The 19,209-nt window shown below is 43.6% G+C and overlaps 1 protein-coding gene across 17 annotated transcripts in view; it reads left to right on the top strand.

Annotated features, from left to right (window-relative positions):
- Positions 1-19,209, top strand: part of SUDS3 (SDS3 homolog, SIN3A corepressor complex component) — a 370,845-nt gene that overhangs the window by 149,143 nt on the left and 202,493 nt on the right. For 12 of the 17 annotated variants that reach the window (XR_014251702.1, XM_082416843.1, XM_082416832.1 and 9 more), the window contains one exon: positions 1,398-1,463. Coding sequence is in view for 12 of the 17 variants with exons in the window: in XM_082416843.1 (XP_082272969.1) it covers positions 1,398-1,463 (66 nt within the window). In the remaining 5 variants the exon portion in view is untranslated. Of the gene's footprint in view, positions 1-1,151; positions 1,300-1,397; positions 1,464-6,751; positions 7,282-19,209 lie in introns of those variants that run through there. The other 5 variants (XR_014251699.1, XR_014251701.1, XR_014251703.1 and 2 more) reach the window with 2 other exon arrangements.

The following is a 19,209-nucleotide window of genomic DNA, read 5'->3' on the forward strand; positions in this document are numbered from 1 at the left end:
TCTGCTTTCTGAATATTGCCTACCAGCGCTGCTGTGTGTTCAGTGTACTTGGTGTCTCCTGTGGTTGTACGATGTGGAGGCCCTGTAGCTCACCCTGTGAGGCTCAGCATGATCTGGCCCCATGCTTACTCTCTCAGTGGTACTTTCCAGACTCTCACCCTTAGGAAATATGCTTACAACCCATAATGGGCAAGAGAGGCCTCCTTCAGAGAGGGCTTTCTTAACATTTCAGCCAGGTCCTCTTAGCAAATTCTCATTAACATGTTATTTAATTTCTTCCTAGTGCTTCTTACAAGTGCACTTTTCCATTGATTTGTGGAGTTGGTTGAGTAATTTATCTATTCTCCTCCAGAATGGGGTCTGGAATGTGAAGACAGTGACCTTGTTGGTCTTGTTTACCACCATATCCCCTGTGTCCACCACAGTGCCTAATCCACATTTACCGAATTAATTTGAGCCTTATAATGATGGGAGATGAAAAGGAGGGGATGAGAACTAACAGTCATTAAAATTTTATCATCTTATTTAGTGTTTGCCTTAACTCTTTGAAGTAGATGGTGTTTCCATTTTGCATAGAGTAAACGATGGCTCAGAGACATTATGTTATTTTCCCCAAGCTACACCTTTGCTAAGTACTCAATCTAGAATTCAGTCCCAGGCCTGCCTGGTTCAGAAGTAACCCCAACGTTATGAATTGTTAACTACTTCTCACTCCTCCATGCTTTTTGTATTTTCTTCCTTTTTTATTGACTTTTTAATCTTTATCTGAAACTCGTAGAATGCTAGGTTACATCAAGGGCTTTTCCTGAAAAAAAAAAAAAAAGCATAAAGAAGAGAAGCTGACAATTTCTTTCTGTTACTTCAAAAACAAAATAAGATGCCTTTTATATTTGGGTGGAAGGGTTATGGAGGTCAATCTAGATCACTGTGTAAACTCCTTATTTCCCTCAAATGGTCCAGTTGAGGGGGAACATTAATTCATTTAATGAACATTGGTTAAGTTCAATTAAAAGGAGGTACTTATAGTCATAGCAATAACTATTTAGTGAGCACCTACTGTGTGCCACGCACTACGCTGGTCACTTTACACACCTTCTCTTCAATGATCGAAACACTTTTGGAAAATAGGTATTATTATTTCTATTGTGCAGATTTGAAAATTGAGACTCAGAGAAGTAAAGAAAACTGCCTTAGGAAGCTTCAGATCTGGAATTTGAACTCCTTCCGGACTTCCATAAAGACCACTTATTTCTATGTACACTGCTCAAGGCGTCAAGCTTGGAACACAGAAGGAGCTTAGTAATGTTGTTTGCTTTTTTCAGTTTAGTGATAATATGGTGAGCTTCCCAGGAAAGAGTTGCAAAGTCTTATAATGAGGCTTCTTTTTGTCTTGCCAGGGAATGTGAACAGTATCTCCAAATTGACCCCAAAGGTTCTGAGTCACGACAGCTTGAAAGTGTCAGGTAAGGATCACATCGGTCTCAACTGCAGGCTATACTCCACTGTTTGCTCCAAATATTTTCTGGTTGCAAATGTTATTGATCTGCCAGTTGATTTCCCGAGACGCATTAGTTCCAAGCTGGTGCAATATGAAAGTCTCCTCCTAAGGAAATTGGCCTTGTGAATAGTTATCCCGTGGGAAGATCATGCTGCACTTATTGCTTTACTAATATGGTGAAGAGGCCGCAAATACAATTAGCAGGCCTGGTTGGTGATTTTCCAATAATGATGTTTGGGGCATGTTATTGGTTTAGCTGTAATTGAGCTTAGGATGATCTGGAAATGTCTAAACTGGTGTGAAAGTCATCCTCGGCTTTTGCTCCAGTATGGATGCTCATGACTGAGGTGGGCTGATTACACTTGGATATGCTGAGCCGGGGGGGATGTGGTCCTGGACGGCTGTGGCTTGTCTCTCAAATTCTGTTTCCTTTCACAGTGTCGCTAGTAAGGTGACAACTTCTTCATAATCTTCTACCCTCTCCCAAATCCCACCCCATCCTTGTCATTTGCAGTTTACTGTATATTTTCTAGCTCTCTTATTTCTCATACAAGTATAATTTGTTCAATGTATGTTAAAGTCATCTTTGTTAGGATTATTAATGCTAGCTGCCACAGTAGACGAGACCTGAAATCTCAGTGGTCGAACATCACAGAAGTTTATTTTTTGCTCAGATAAAGCCTCATGTGAGGTGGCAAAGGCTCTCCTCCATCTGGTGATTCAGGGATCCAGGGATTCCTTCTATCCTGTGTCATCGTCACCTCCGCACATGTCTGTTGGGAGAGAGTTCTCCCTGGATTCACTGGGTTCTTGTATGGTCTGGGCCTTCCCGGGAACGGACACTGATAAGTTTCGTTCAAGGCTGATTGAATAGCAAACTGAAGATAGAGAAACTCTCTCTCCCAGGAGACATTCCAAGATAAGAAAGTTCCCTTCTCTTCCTGGAGGATATTTGCTTGCCTTTGTAGGGCAGTAAACCTACAGCAAGCCCCATATTCCAGAGACATTTACTTATCTTCCAGGGTAAGGAATAATCTCTCTCTAGAGGGGAGGATGGGCAGGTAACCACCAGCTTGATAGAAACTTAGCATCTCCCAAGTTCAGGGTTCTTCTCCAGTGCCGTTAGCCAAGTAGAGGAGGCCAGACTCTTCTCACTCCCTGCTGCTGTCCAATGTCGTAAACATACCTTCTTCCCTTCTCCCACCCAAACCTCTTTCACGAGGGGCTGTAATGGGTCCCAAGCAAAGCAGTTCCAGATTGCAAAAGAGAATTATAATGCGATTTACGGGTAAAGAAGGGGCCAGTTACAGGTCAGCTAATGGTGAGAGGATGCACTTGAAAGTTTCCTCTTTGAGTTATTAGGCCTCATTAAAATTAATACTCGACAACTGTGTGATTATCAGTGTAATTCTCCAACAGTGAGTGCACTGGGAGTTTGCAAATATAATGCTATGGCAAATTCATTATTTAAAGGGTGTCTATGTTAAATCATAAAATGCAAAAGATTTCTTAGTAAGCTCATTCAAATCCACAAATATTTTTGAGCGCCTAGGCACTTGGGATACATTGCATCTGAACAAGATACTATTACTGCCTCTCAGAAGACTGTGGTTTAGTGAAGAACTACTTGCCTCAAGTACTGTGCAGTCAGATTTATTACATTAGGCTGAAAGGAATACACATCTGTTGTTAAATCTACCCCGTCCCCTGTAATATATGCTCATGATTCCTACCTAGTTTTTTCTGTAAATATTCCTTCCACTTTGCAGTCCTCTCTCTCGATCCTCTCCTTTTCTTTCTGTTTCTTTGGGATCTACAAGCTGCTTAATAACTAAGTAGGGGCTATGCTAGGCAAGACTTCTTTGGTTGGAAGTGACAGAAACCCAGTTCGAAGTGGCTAAAGTCACAAAAGGGGATGTTTAGTGAATTATATGAATGAAATGTCATTCGAGCTTCAGGCTCAGCTGGCTCCAGGGGCTCAAATGATGACATCAGGACTGTCTCTCTCTTTCCATCTCTCTGTTATGTTTTCTTCTATATTGGTCTTTTCCGTATGGTGACCCCAGCAGTTCCATTCCACACTTTTTTTTTGCAACACAGAATCTTGCAAATGAAGAAATTCTCTGTACTTAAGTTTTTAACAAATGTCTTGGATTGAATCAATCACTCTGACCAGGGGAAGGGAAATATTTTGGCCAGATCTGGGTCACAAATTTTTATGGGCTGAGTTTTGTCTCCCCCAGATTCATATGTTGAAGTCCTAACCCCCCAGTATCTCATAATGTGACTATATTTTGGAGATAGGGTCTTTAAAGAGGTAATTAAGGTAAAATTAGGTCATTTGGTTGGGCCCTAATCCAATATGACTGGTGTCCTCACAAGAAGAGGAAATTAGGACACAGACACATACAGAGGGAAGACCATGTGAAGACACAGGGAGAAGATGACCGTCTGCAAGCCAAGGAGAGAGGCCTCAGAAGAAATTAACCCTGCCAACGCCTTGATCTCAGACCTTTAGCCTCCAGAACTGTGAGAAATTTTTGTTGTTTAAGTTACCCAGTCTGTGAAGCCCTAGCAAACTAATACATAGTTTCAGCCCTGGAGTTGGGGTGAATTTAGTCCCTCTTGAACCACCCTGAGCAGAGAAGGGGTGGTTACTCCAAGGAAACCCAAGGGGCTATTACTACAAGGAAGAATAATGGCCCAGTAGGGGAAAGAAATCTAGATTGTCTACCCACTGGGTCAGATTCATAATAATTTTTAGACATTCATTATGTGTTAGGTCTTGAAAATATTTATACTTAATACAACAACCCCATGAGGTAGATACTATTATTTTCCTCATTTTACAGATTGGAAAACTGAGGCACACACAAGTTAAATGACTTACCCAAGGTCACGCAGTTAGCAAGTACCAGAGCCAAGATTTACATCCACACCTGTCAGGCTGTAGAACTGCAGCTTTGTACCGCTAGACTCTCGAGAGCCAATGACTGCTAGCTTCAGATGCTCTTGCTTTTCTATTCCCAAGATTGAAAAAGCTTTGACTTGAGGCATGGGAAGGATGTGTGTTAACATGTTAATAAAGGAAAGTTCATAGTCTGCAGAATTCACAAGTCTATTTTCAGAACTGTTTCTTATCTGGGCAAGCCTTTGACTGATTCGAGTTAATTAGCATTGCAGAACATGAAATAATTGCTGTTGTTCCTCAAAACTGAGGCCAGGAAGATATCCAGTGACCTGTAACAACCCCAGCCCTGCCCCCTAAGTCTGAGGATCAGAACTCCAAAGCCTCAGCAAAGAGACGAGATGTAGAATTCATCAATTCAGCTGCTCCTTTCCCTCTTCTGTGTTTACTCTGTTTTCTGTCCCATGATTAGCAAGGGAAGCCCCACACCTCTCTGAATGGGTGGGCTAAAGACTACAGTTGTGTAAGGGATCTGTCCTGAATTTTATAAATAGGATTTCCAGTTTGAACCATGTAGGCTGATATTTGAGCATTTCACTTAGGAAACAAATTCAGAAAATATCAGACCCATTCATGGTCATCGTATTTTTTCCAAGTGGTTCTGATATTTCTGTCGAAACCATCTGGTGACCCTATGCATAAATCCTGACTGTCTTTGGCAAGACTTATTGCCTGCAAGAAAGGGCAATCCATGCAAGCTAGTTCACAAACAAAACTCAGGAGGTCTTTGTTATTGAGTATTTATCATCTGAGTCCTGGAGATGATGGAGTTGTGTAGAGACGTAAAAGTTGTCCTCCAGCTCTTTCAGTAATTGTACAACATCAATTGTTAAAAATTTTAATGATTAATATTAGCATGAATCCTTTTCTACCACATCAGCTTCCTTGTGGCTTAGTCTCTCTGAAGGACCCCCTGAATTTTGAGTGCCCATCACATGTCCTGGGAGGGATTGCTGTTTCTTATAGCAAATGAGTCCTATCAAAGAGAATCAGCCTCTCACTGACTGTCTGACCCTGGTGCATATGCAGTGTAATCCAACTGCAAATGTTTGATTGGAAATCTTGCCCAAAGTGCAGGATTCCATGAAGTTGATGAAACATGCTTAAAGAACAGAAAAATCACAGACAACCTCTGGGAGTCTGGTGGTCTTAGAACAATCAGTACTGATACCCAGCCAGAACCCACAGATTCAGCCACGCTGGCTGTTGTGGTGACTGTTGATCATTCCATGCTGTCATATCGGTTATTCAATGTTTCGAACATCCCTCCCCCCAAAGAGTTAACAGTTGAAGAAAAAAAAAAAAATGACAAGGAAAGTGACATGGTGAGCACTTCAAAAGAGAAAGATTTAAATATCAAAAGATTCAAGAAGGCCTTAGGAAAAATTGGTGAAGCCCTTGAATATTTTTTTAAATGACCTTTTTGCTATCATGCTATGAAAGCCAAAGCTGAAGTGAAGGATTTTGTCAGAAAAATTACCCCCAAAAAACCCTTACTACTTAATTCACTTTTCGTTCTTCATAAGAACTCCTGTGTTGTTGAAATGGTAACCTAAATTTTGTTAGGTTGATAAGCTTTAGTTTCATTTTTCAAGATAAATTTCCAACTCAAACCCTTTTTCTTCCCCCCAGTTTGCTATGAAAATTTGGAATCAGTATCGAGTCTCTTTAAATGTATTCTACCAAGATTGACTCTCTCCTCAAGGATAGAAACAAAAAGCCAGGGAGGGAAGTCCCACCCCCCCCTTTCCTCATGGAGCTGCACGGTCTTTCTCTTCCACTTCTCGCCATGACCACTCCACTCCCTGCTTCTCTCTGCACATCTGTGTTCTCTGCTCACTCACGGTGTACCTGTCAAAGCACCCATACTTCATAACATGTGTCTCCCCTTCCCATTACATGCCCTTAGCCATAAGGATTGGTTAAGAGATGGGCATGTTGCTCAACTTGGACCTGTAATGGTCAGGAGAAGGAGTTTTGCTTAAAGAGTTAGGAGGATATGCACCTGAACTTGTTGGCAGCTTGTCCTGTTGAGAAATGAAGCAACCTGGAGGAGATCAGGACCAAGAGGTGGAGAGAAAATAGGTCCTGCTGACGATGTTTGAGTTGCTGGATCCCACCATGCCTGAAACTGGAAAGACTCCCTCAGACTTCCAGCCAACCTTTCTCCCTTTTGCATAAACTGGATCAAATTGGGTTTTATGTCACTTTTACCAAAAAAGCCATAACTAACACAACATGCTTATTTGAATATGATAGTAATAATCCCTCTTAACCATTCCAAGGTACTTTTCCAGCCATCATCCCATCTGATTCTTTCAGTGACCCTACAATACAGACAGGGCAAGAAGGATAATCATCTTGATGGAGATTGCTGCCAGGTTTAGGGGGCTACAGTGATGTTTTCTCAAGCACTTGGAAAACACAAGAAGTAAAGATTGCCTTCTGAGAGTTAAACCATGAAGCCAATATATTATAGATCAAAGCAGAGCAATGCAGGGTCACCTTAAAGAGACAGAATGGCTCCTAGGCCAGCAAGACTTGTCTGTCATGTGACTGAATGTGTTAACATATTTAAAGCAAGGTTGTATCCATCATGATCTGCCATGGGGGCCTAAAGGACAGAGTTGCAAATGCCCACCTTGGCAGTGTAGCCACTGCAGGTTGTCCCAGTGGAGAGGGAGTCTTGATCTTTGCCAGGCTGCATTTAGAGATATGCTTTCAGCCACAAGTCTTATAAAAGCAGGTTGATAACTGTGGTCAATTAAAGGTGGCTGGAACTTCCTTGCCACTCCTCTCATTAAGAGGCAATGTCTCCTTCCCTTCCTCTTGAATCTGGGCTCACCCTGTGACTTACTTTGAAAAATAAAATGAAGTGGAAGTGATGCTCTGTAATTTCCGAGGCTGGGCTGCAAAAGATCTGCAACTTCTACATTTGCACACTTGGAAGACTCCCTTCTGGGACCCAGCTGCCATGCTGTGAGAAACCCAAGCCATACAGAGAAAGGCTGAGCTGTCAACCAACTGCCAGGCACGTGAGCGAGCTCCTTTGGGCATTCAACCCAGTCGAGTTTCCAGATGATCGCAACCGCAGTCAACACCACGTGGAGAGAATAACTGCCCTGCTGAGCCCAGTCAACTCACAGAATCATGAGGGATAATAATGGTTGTTGATTAAAGCCACTTAATTTTGGAGTGATTTGTAATGATGCAACAGGTAACTGAAGCAACAATGGATTAAGCAACAAAGACATTTAATGATCTTCTCTAATGGGAAGTCTGGATGTAGGAAGTTTCAGATTTGGTGCAGCAGATCAACAATATTATCAATGATCCATGCGTCTAAGGTTTCCATTCCATAAACCTTAGCACATTGGCTTTTCATCTTCCTCATAGTTGCAAGATGGCTACTGCAGCTCCAGGTATCACATCCATGCTTAAGCAAAAAGAAGGGGAGGGAAAGAGGTAGTACCAGTGAGCTCTTCTCTTGCCTCTGTACCTCTCACCAGGAAGGCAGATATCTTCCCAGAACCCCCTAAGATGACTTGCCATTGTGTTTCATTGGCCAGCTATGACCACCCATAGTTCTAAGGAAAGTGAGTGTATGTTTATCTAATCTCTACAGTGTGAAGCAACCATGGGAAAGGGAATTAACAATGGCCTTTTGGCAACAACCAAAAATCTCTGCCACAAGATGGATGCAGATACTGCTGCCAATTGACTCGTACTAGTTACAATCCCATCTGAACTATCTTTTCCATGAAATGCTTGCTCCCAGCCATTTCAGTCTGCTGCCACTAAACATTGTCTCTCCTTGTCCTGAGTTTATGCATCATGAAACCAGATTATTATTTATTCCCCCAGGCTGGTCTTCTTACCAGGAGAGAAAGTACTGGTTGTGTAGACTTTCTGAACCAATCCCTACTGTAGTAATTTCTCTTTGCACATGAACAAGTTGTCATCTGGTTTACACATCAGTCTCAAAGTGTGGCTAATGTGAGTCTAATCCCTAGGGATGATACCACGCTGTGTGCTGAGAAAGCCAGGTTTCCATATTTGTAATGATCTGGGTGCAATCACCCAACCTTCATGCTGTCACATAAATCTCTTAGGGAGACAGCTTCTGGTTCTTTCTTCAGGTGGAGACACAATCAGTGACACATCAGAGAAGACATCAGGAATCACTATAGAGATGAGAATGAATGGGGCTGAGTGGCCATTTGTCATGCTCCCTGACCTGAATACCCAGAGACCCTAGTGACTTCAGGCTGATGGAGATGTTTGATCTCACAACCCAGGTTTTATGATTCTATCCTGATTTAAAACTGTCTTGCTAACCTTAAAAGGTCAGTGTAATGGTTAAGAGCATCAGCGCAGGCTTGTCTGGCAGCTCGACCACATATTGACTGTGTGATTTTGGGAAAATGTTTTCCCCTCTCTGGGCCTCAGTTTCCTCATCTGTAAAATGGAGACAATATTCAGACCTCTACCTTGCAAGGCTGCCATGAGAACTGATAGTGTGATATATGCAAAGGGCTTGGCACAGTATCTGGCTGGAGCTGGCGCTCACTGAGCGAGAGCCGTTTTTATTTTTATAGACCTTGTCTCCCAACTGGAGGTCAGAAAACCTAGTCACCCATAGCCATGCTGCTTCATCCTTACAGGCCCGATTCATATATTCAGTAATTATGCAGTGAGTGTCAGTGGTGCACAAAACACCACACTCCCACTGAGGGGGATAAAAAAAAGAAATGTAAGACATGCTCCCTGGGCTCAGAGAAGTTATAACCTGGTCGGACAGGCAGTATATAAAAACATGAAATGGTTAAGCAACCGTACCTGACACATCAAGATGATGGAGGAGCCCTGAGTGCAATGGCAGCTGCTTTCACATCGCCTGTCCTGTCCTGGTGAAGTGGGAATAGCAGTGGACTTGGAGTCAGGCAGCCTTCCCTGGACACTCCCCATCCCAGGCTGGGCTAGAGGCCCCCCATTGCCCTTGGGATATCCCCTTTGACGGTGCTTACCATGCTGAAGTGTAACCGTTCACTGTCCAGTCTTCCCTGTTAAGTTGGGAGCAGTGGGAGGCACTCATTCATTCATTCATTCATTGGGCACATTTTTATTAGGTATCTGCTCTATGCCAAGCAGTGTTCTAGGCAAGGAGAACAAGACAGCCATTGCTTATATTCCTGAAGACAAGAGTCGAGTTGTGTGGAAAGATAATAAGTAAATACATAGTTATATACAGTGTTGGGTGGTGGAAAGTGCTGGGAAGAGATTTCAAGCAGGATCAGGGATGCTGTAGACATGGGGATGCTCCACCCACGTGTCCTGACAAAGAAGGACTTGCTGGTTGGCTGTGGGAGGGTGGTCAGCAGACAGCCCGCACCTGTCAGCTCCTTCAGGGTCAGCCTGAGCCGCAAAGACACCTTGCCAAGCTCACACCTTTTCCAGGGCAACCTGCATCCAGTGACTGCGAGAAGAGGGGGGTACATTTCAGGCTGACTCGGGACATTTTGGGGGACAGTACTTGCCTGCAGAGCTCTTTGCTCGTATGGACAAGGCTTTGTCAACCAAAACAGTTGATCTTCCCCCCTTTTCTCAAACCTGCTTTCCCCTCTACACGCTGTGTTTGCTTCTGGACAACCCAACATGTGACAAGGTGATGGAGCCTCAGGGCACGGGAGGGGCTTGCCAGTTTGGATAAGGTGGTCAGGGTAGTCCTCCCTGAGAAGGTGACATTTGAGCAGAGACCACGAGGGGAGGGGGTCAGTTATGCAAAGATCTGGAGGAACAGCATTCCAGGCAGAAGGAACAGCACAAACAGAAAAACCCCAAAGTTAGCAGAAGGAAAGAAATCATAAAGATCAGATGAGAAATAAATGAAAAAGAAATGAAGGAAACAATAGCAAAGATCAATAAAACTAAAAGGTGGTTCTTTGAGAAGATAAACAAAATTGATAAACCATTAGCCAGACTCATCAAGAAAAAAAGGGAGAAAACTCAAACCAATAGAATTAGAAATGAAAAAGGAGAAGTAACAACTGACACTGCAGAAATACAAAGGATCATGAGAGATTACTACAAGCAACTCTATGCCAATAAAATGGACAACCTGGAAGAAATGGACAAATTCTTAGAAATGCACAACCTTCCGAGACTGAACCAGGAAGAAATAGAAAATATGAACAGAACAATCACAAGCACTGAAATTGAAACTGCGATTAAAAATCTTCCAACAAACTAAAGCCCAGGACCAGATGGCTTCACAGGCGAATTCTATCAAATATTTAGAGAAGAGCTAACACCTATCCTTCTCAAACTCTTCCAAAATATAGCAGAGGGAGGAACACTCCCAAACTCATTCTCCGAGACCACCATCACCCTGATACCAAAACCAAACAAAGATGTCGCAAAGAAAGAAAACTACAGGCCAATATCACTGATGAACATAGGTGCAAAAATACTCAACAAAATACTAGCAAACAGAATCCAGCAGCACCTTAAAAGGATCATACACCATGATCAAGTGGGGTTTGTCCCAGGAATGCAAGGATTCTTCAATATACGCAAATCAACCAATGTGATACACCATATTAACAAATTGAAGAGAAAAACCATATGATCATCTCAATCGATGCAGAGAAAGCTTTCGACACAATTCAACACCCATTTATGATAAAAACCCTGCAGAAAGTAGGCATAGAGGGAACTTTCCTCAACGTAATAAAGGCCATATGTGACAAACCCACAGCCAACATCGTCCTCAATGGTGAAAAACTGAAACCATTTCCACTAAGATCAGGAACAAGACAAGGTTGCCCACTCTCACCACTATTATTCAACATAGCTTTGGAAGTTTTAGCCACAGCAATCAGAGAAGAAAAAGAAATAAAAGGAATCCAAATAGGAAAAGAAGAAGTAAAGCTGTCACTGTTTGCAGATGACATGATACTATACATAGAGAATCCTAAAGATGCTACCAGAAAACTACTAGAGCTAATCAATGAATTTGGTAAAGTAGCAGGATACAAAATTAATGCACACAAATCTCTTGCATTCCTATACACTAATGATGAAAAATCTGAAAGTGAAATTAAGAAAACACTCCCATTTACCGTTGCAACAAAAAGAATAAAATATCTAGGAATAAACCTACCTAAGGAGACAAAAGACCTGTATGCAGAAAATTACAAGACACTGATGAAAGAAATTAAAGATGATACAAATAGATGGAGAGATATACCATGTTCTTGGATTGGAAGAATCAACATTGTGAAAATGACTATACTACCCAAAGCAATCTACAGATTCAACACAATCCCTATCAAACTACCAATGGCATTTTTCACAGAACTAGAACAAAAAATTTCACAATTTGTATAGAAACACAAAAGGCCCCGAATAGCCAAAGCAATCTTGAGAAAGAAAAACAGAGCTGGAGAAATCAGGCCCCCTGACTTCAGACTATACTACAAAGCTACAGTCATCAAGACAGTATTGTACTGGCACAAAAACAGAAATATAGATCAATGGAACAGGATAGAAAGCCCAGAGATAAAGCCTCGCACATATGGTCACCTTATCTTTGATAAAGGAGGCAAGAATATACAGTGGAGAAAAGACAGCCTCTTCAATAAGTGGTGCTGGGAAAACTGGACAGCTACATGTAAAAGAATGAAATTAGAACACTCTCTAACACCATACACAAAAATAAACTCAAAATGGATTCGAGACCTAAATGTAAGGCCAGACACTATCAAACTCTTAGAGGAAAACAAAGGCAGAACACTCTATGACATAAATCACAGCAAGATCCTTTTTGACCCACCTCCTAGAGAAATGGAAATAAAAACAAAAATAAACAGATGGGACCTAATGAAACTTAAAAGCTTTTGCACAGCAAAGGAAACCATAAACAAGATGCAAAGACAGCCCTCAGAATGGGAGAAAATATTTGCCAATGAAGCAACTGACAAAGGATTAATCTCCAAAATTTACAAGCAGCTCATGCAGCTCAATATCAAAAAAACAAACAACCCAATCCAAAAATGGGCAGAAGACCTAAATAGACATTTCTCCAAAGAAGATATACAGAATGCCAACAAACACATGAAAGAATGCTCAACATCATTAATCATTAGAGAAATGCAAATCAAAACTACAATGAGATATTATCTCACACCAGTCAGAATGGCCATCATCAAAAAATCTAGAAACAGTAAATGCTGGCGAGGGTGTGGAGAAAAGGGAACCCTCTGGCACTGTTGTTGGGAATGTAAATTGATACAGCCACTATGGAGAACAGTATGGCGGTTCCTTAAAAAACTAAAAATAGAACTACCATACGACCCAGCAATCCCACTACTGGGCATATACCTTGAGAAAACCATAATTCAAAAAGAGTCATGTACCACAATGTTCATTGCAGCTCTATTTACAGTAGCCAGGAAATGGAAGCAACCTAAGTGTCCATCAACAGATGAATGGATAAAGAAGATGTGGCACATATATACAATGGAATATTACTCAGCCATAAAAAGAAACGAAATTGAGTTATTTGTAGTAAGGTGGATGGACCTAGAGTCTGTGATACAGAGTGAAGTAAGTCAGAAAGAGAAAAACAAATACCATATGCTAACACATATATATGGAATCTAAAAAAAAAAAAAAGGTCATGAAGAACCTAGGGGCAAGGTGGGAATAAAGACACAGAACTACTAGAGAATGGACTTGAGGATACGGGGAGGGGGAAGGGTAAGCTGTGACAAAGAGAGAGAGTGGCATGGACATATATACACTACCAAACGTAAAATAGATAGCTAGTGGGAAGCAGCCGCATAGCACAGGGAGATCAGCTCAGTGCTTTGTGACCACCTAGAGGGGTAGGATAGGGAGGGTGGGAGGGAGGGAGACGCAAGAGGGAAGAGATATGGGGACATATGTATAACTGATTCACTTTGTTATAAAGCAGAAACTAACACACCATTGTAAAGCAATTATACCCCAATAAAGATGTTTAAAAAAAAAAAAAGAAGGAACAGCACATACAAAAGCCCTAAGGTAGGGGTGCACTTGGCACATTTGAGCATCAGCAGCAAGGCAGGCAGGGGGAGCAGAAGCCCAGGGCCGAAGGGCGACGGTTGGAAGGGGCAGCGGGAAGTCACATGCGCATCTCTACCATGTATCCCTAGGGCCGGCACACTGTAGACACTGAATAAATGTCTGTTGAGTGTAACTGAGTTGTCATTCCAGCTCCTCCCCTCTCTCTCCACGTGACCTTGACCAACCTTTCAGTGCCTCGGTTTCCCCCCACGTAATCAGTGGCGAAGGTGGGACTCCGGAGCTCTGGCTTAGAGCTCTTGCTACCGGACCATTTTCTCGTCTTGCAATTCCTCTTCGTCTGCCCTCTCCCTCCAGGGATCCGGAGCACACCTGGTCCCGCTCCCGGCCTGCCAGCAGATGGTTCCCACCAGGCAGGGGGCTGCTCTTGGCCGCTCACCCTCAAATCCCAGGGCTGCTGAGCTGAGAAGCAGCCATGCTGGGGCGGCAGGTGGGGCGACGTGGCAGAACCGGGAGGGAGAGTGGATTTCTCTCCTGTGATAGTACATAAGCCCGGGTGAGGCCTCCCCGCACGCGTGGGGCAGGGTGCTCCGTCGGAGGCCTTTTTGCTTTGATAGAAACTGCAATATCTGAAAGTTGTCTTGGGCGCCCAAGAACTCCCATGTTATGACTTGCACGTGTCCGGGATAAATTGCTTTTGCTGCCTTCATATATAACTCAGGTCCTTATGGATGCTGGTGGGAGGCATACCACTCTCCTGCAATGATTTATTCGTCTGGGGGAAGCAAGAGTGCACCTATTGGGTTGTGCCCCGCCTGTCTGACAGCTTGAAAGGTCGCCGCTGCGGGCACATGTTGGACTTGCCTCCAGACGGAGGCGCCCCTTTCAGCTGATGTGCTGTCCTGGAAAGCAGGTCTGGCTGGGTGAGGGCCGCCTGTCGTCGTGAGACTTTCTCTGCGGCAGTCACTGGCTGAGCTGGGGCCTTTGCAGGTGTCATTGCAGGCTGCCTCATCGCCACCTTGGGGATGTAGGGTGTCCCCTTTTTACAGCTGAGGAAATGAGGTTCAGAGAAGCTACATGACTTGCCCAAGGTCACCTGGCCAAGCACTGAAGGGATTTTCCCATCACGTGGGTCGGCCTTCATTTTGCCCGTTTACACCTGAGTCAGGTGCTTACTTAATGCTTACTCACTTCCTCTTCAGCACCTGCCTGTGAGGTGCAGGTGATTTACTTCCCCATCTTACAGACAGGGGTGAGGCTCGGAGAGGTGAAGGGACTGACCAGCTTACCCCTCTAGAGACTGGATGCCTGGGATTTTAATGTAGGTCCAACATTTGTTCATTCCTGTATTCATTTATTCATTGATTGACTGCTCCATGCCTCAGTTTCCTCATTTGTCATTGTCCTCATTTAGCTGGGGATAATATCAGTACCTACCTTGTAAGCTTGTTGTCAGGATGACATGAGGGGTTAGAAAAAGGAGTTCACACACATAAAGTGCATACAACAGTGTCTGGCACACGGGAAAGTGTGTGATAAATTTTAGCTGCAATAATAATTATTTTCTCGGGCTTCCCTGGTGGCGCAGTGGTTAAGAATCCTCCTGCCAATGCAGGGGACACGGGTTCGAGCCCTGGTCCGGGAAGATCCCACATGCCACGGAGCAGCTAAGCCCATGCGCCACAACTACTGAGCCTGAGCTCTAGAGCCCGTGAGCCACAACTACTGAGCCTGCGTGCCACAACTACTGAAGCCCGCGTGCCTAGAACCGATGCTGCGTAACAGGAGAAGCCACTGCAGTGAGAAGCCCATGCACCACAACGAAGAGTAGCCCCGCTCCCCACAACTAGAGAAAGCCCGTGCACAGCAACAAAGACCCAACACAGCCAAAAATAAATAAATAAAATAAATAAATTTAAAAAAAATTATTTTCTCATTCAGTTATTCATCCTTTGATTCCACAAATATTTTTCAGTAGCCTGCTCTGTGCCAGGGACTCTCCTAGGTTCATTGCACACATGAGCTCATTTTCATCCTTATCATTACCTCATCTCACAGATGGGGAAACAACTCAGAGAGATGAAACAAATTGATGGTGGTCCCCCAGCTAGGAGGTGAGTTCCATTTTCCAAAGTAGGTCAACATTCATTCATTCGTTTGATATATTTTCATTAAGAGTGTATTATGTGTGGGCTAGGTGCTTCATATATTTCTGTTGACTGAAAGTGGGAATGAGTACAAGGGTGGAGAAGATTGGTTCCTGTCCTCAAGACACATGTGATCTTTTGTGCGGGATACAGACAAGCAGACAGGAAATGACCGTATTTCATCAGTTCTAAGGCACACATTTTCCCACACATTAACCTCTCCGAGATCGGGATGCATCTTATGATCAATGGTGTGAAATCACCGTTGACCAGCAGCAGTCAGGATGAGGTTAGTCTTGACCGGAGATGACAGTGGAGCTCTCTTTTAAGAATTCTTGTATTGCTAATACAAGAATGGCACAGAGGACAATAGTTTACAGGAAAACATGGACGCAGGCAACTATGATTTTAAAAATGATTTAGAAGACCCAGACTTTGTATTGAAAACATTTTTGGAATATCTTAGCTGATGTATTTTGCTTCTTTTTTTTAAAGTATGTGCCAGAGTGATATGTGATAAAAAAGATTGTTGTCTAAATAAGTCTAAAAGCACTTTTAAAATAAGTAGAAAAAAAAATAAAATAAGTAGAAATAAAATGATAAGAAAGCATTGTGATTCTTAGGCATATACCCAAGAGAAATGAAAACATATGTCCACATAAAAACGTGTACACAAACATTTACAACATCATAATTCACAATAGACAGAAGGTGGAAATAGCCAAATGTCCATCAGCTGATGAATAGATAAACAAAATGTGGTCTATCCCTACAATGAAATATTATTCTACCATAAAAAGGAATAAAGTACCAATACATGCTACAATGTGGATGAACCTTGAAAATATTATGCTAAGTGAAAGAAGCCAGTCACATCCGTTCACATGTTACATGATTCCATTCATTTAAAAATTCAGAATAGGGAAATCTCTGGAGGCAGAAAGTGGATTAGTGGTTTCCTGTGATTGGGTTAAAGGTGTGGGATAGAGGGACAGGGAGGTGATAGCTAATGAGTACAGGGTGTCTTTGGGGGGTGATGAAAATGTTCTAAAAATCGACATGGTGATGATTATGCATATCTGTGAATGTATTAAAACCCATTGAGTTGTACGGGTTCAATGCGTGAATTGTATGGTATATGAATTATATCTTAACAAAGCTGTTGGAAAAAAGGAAAGCATTGGGTCAGTGTGTTTCTTAGGGTTAATAAAATAATGAGGGTGGCTTCGTTTTGATGAAATTGGGTGTAATGTGATGTGGTCCATGTTACATTGTCGGGGGTGAAAATGGGGTTGCGGAGGTGCCGTGAAGCCATCCTGGCCCACCTGGGGAAGCAAGGAAGGCCTCCTGGAGATGGTGGCAGTGGTGGCAAAGATGTCGAAGCTGAAGCTCTGAGGATAAGTAGGACTGAGAGTGGAGTGAGTGTGACCCAGGCAGAGCAGACAGCATGTGCCAAGGCTGGGAGCTGAGAATCTGTTTTTTAGTTTAAGGACATGGCCTCTTCCCAGTGCAAATGCCTTCCCCCACCCCCTGGAGCACGGAGGGTCATAAGGCGGAGTAAGTTGTGGTCTCCGCCTTCTGGGAGCCTGTGATCTGGTAGTTGGCTTCAGCGAATGGTGCATCTGTGTGTTCAAGGAGAGGAAAGAGAGAGGGAGGATGAGAGTCACTCTTGACTGAGGTTTTATCAAGCAGGGGGGCGGGGTTGTGAAGGCAGACAGTTCCCACCCTGCTGGTGGGAGAGTCAATGACACAGCCTTCCTGGAGGGCAGTTAATTGGACAGGGGGCTTAGCTTTCCACCTAGCCGTCCCACAGCCAGGCATTTATCCTAAGAAAATAGTCATGCTGACCCCTGGTTATCTATTCACAAGGACTTATTCAACACAGTCGTGTAACTAATGGGAAAACATGGACTCAATCTGGATGTATGATGAGGGGCCTGTTGATTCAAGACACCACAGCACCTTCATCGTACAGGACCCTGAGGCTGTCACATGTGCTGATCAAGGGCAGACCTGGACGTCAGACGCACTTAGATTTAAGACAGTACTGTGTCCTGTCCTTGGGCACACCTCTGGAGAGCCTCAGTTTCCTCGTGTGTAAAATGGGGATGACAGCTATACAACTGACCTCATAGGGTTGAGGTGAGTATTAAAGGCAAAAAGACACGAGAAGGGCTTAGAACTGTGTGTAGCAAATGAATTCCAGCTTTATTGCTTATCACTTTATTATGGAGCTAATAAAACAGATGCACTTGAAGTCTCTCAGATGGCACTGGAAGATAGTCAAGATCAGTTATTAAGTGAAAAAAGGCAGTTGGGAAGGGACCCCATTTGTGTGTGTGTGTGTGTGTGTGTGTGTGTGTGTGTGTGTGTGTGTATTATTATTATTGTATATATAATGTATTTTTTCTTCTTGCTTTAAAAAATTTCCTGAAGGTTTAAAAGTGATATTAAAGACACTCATCTTACTGCAAGGATGCAAAGCACCTCTCAGCCCATCTTCCACTGGCCCACGGGGTCCTTTCTGGAGGCTTCCCCGAGCAGCAGGGCCGCAACCTGCAGTCGTTCTGATGCGACGGGGAGCACAGTGCAGGTAGCTCAGGCCGAAAACAGGCAGAAGGAGTCTGGCTGCCCCGGTTCCTCCAGTTCTGATGTGGCCCTTTGGTTGACAGAGATGGAAAGTTGTTTAAAACTGGCCAGGGCTGTTTGCAGAGGCTCCCGTGGATGGGATCAGACCTTTTCCCTCTGGAGCCCAAGCCCTCCCGGTTCAGCTGGCAGGGTGGGAAGCCAGAGCTCGCTGTTCTGGACCTCTTGCTGGCGATTTCCAACACTCCTGGGGAATCCTGTCTCTTGCGGCTGTGGGTGCTGCATAGTCCTCCCTCATTTGGGTGACAGCCTCAGCTACAGGAGCGAGGGCTGCTCGTAAGTCATGGGACAGAGCCCCAGGAGGCCAGTTTCACTTCCAGAATCCTAAGGGAGGGACCAGACCTGTCGAGTTCGTTCTCTGCTGCCACCCTGACCCACTCTATCATCGTTTTTTCTTTTTAATGTTTCTCTTGTTTTAGATCTTAAGTGCACAGCTCAATGAATTTTACATACCAACATAGTCATATAACCACCGTGTAGATCAAGATAGAGAGCATTACTCAGAGGCCAGCTGCTCTCTCATGCTCCCTCCCAGTCGAGATCATCCCAAGGGTAATCACTCCCCAGCCCCCATCACCACAGATTAATTCTGCCTGTTTTGATTTCCTATAAATGGAATTAAACAGCATGTACTGTTTGGTTTTTTTTTTTTCCATGCACTGTTTTTTGTCTGGCTTCTCAACATTGTGTTTGGGAGATTGTGCCGTGTTCTTGTGGGTAGTGGGAGTTTCCCCCTTTTCGCTGCTGTGTAGTATTCCACTGGGTGAATGTCTTACGGTTTGTTTAAACATTCTGCTGCTGATGGGCATGTGGCTTGTTTCCAGCTTGTGGCTATTATGTATAATGCTGCTGTGGACATTCCTGCACGTGGCTTTTGGTGGACA

The sequence above is a fragment of the Balaenoptera physalus genome (assembly GCF_965194825.1).
Source record: "Balaenoptera physalus genome assembly, chromosome: 12".
In the NCBI taxonomy this organism is placed as follows: Eukaryota; Metazoa; Chordata; class Mammalia; order Artiodactyla; family Balaenopteridae; genus Balaenoptera; species Balaenoptera physalus.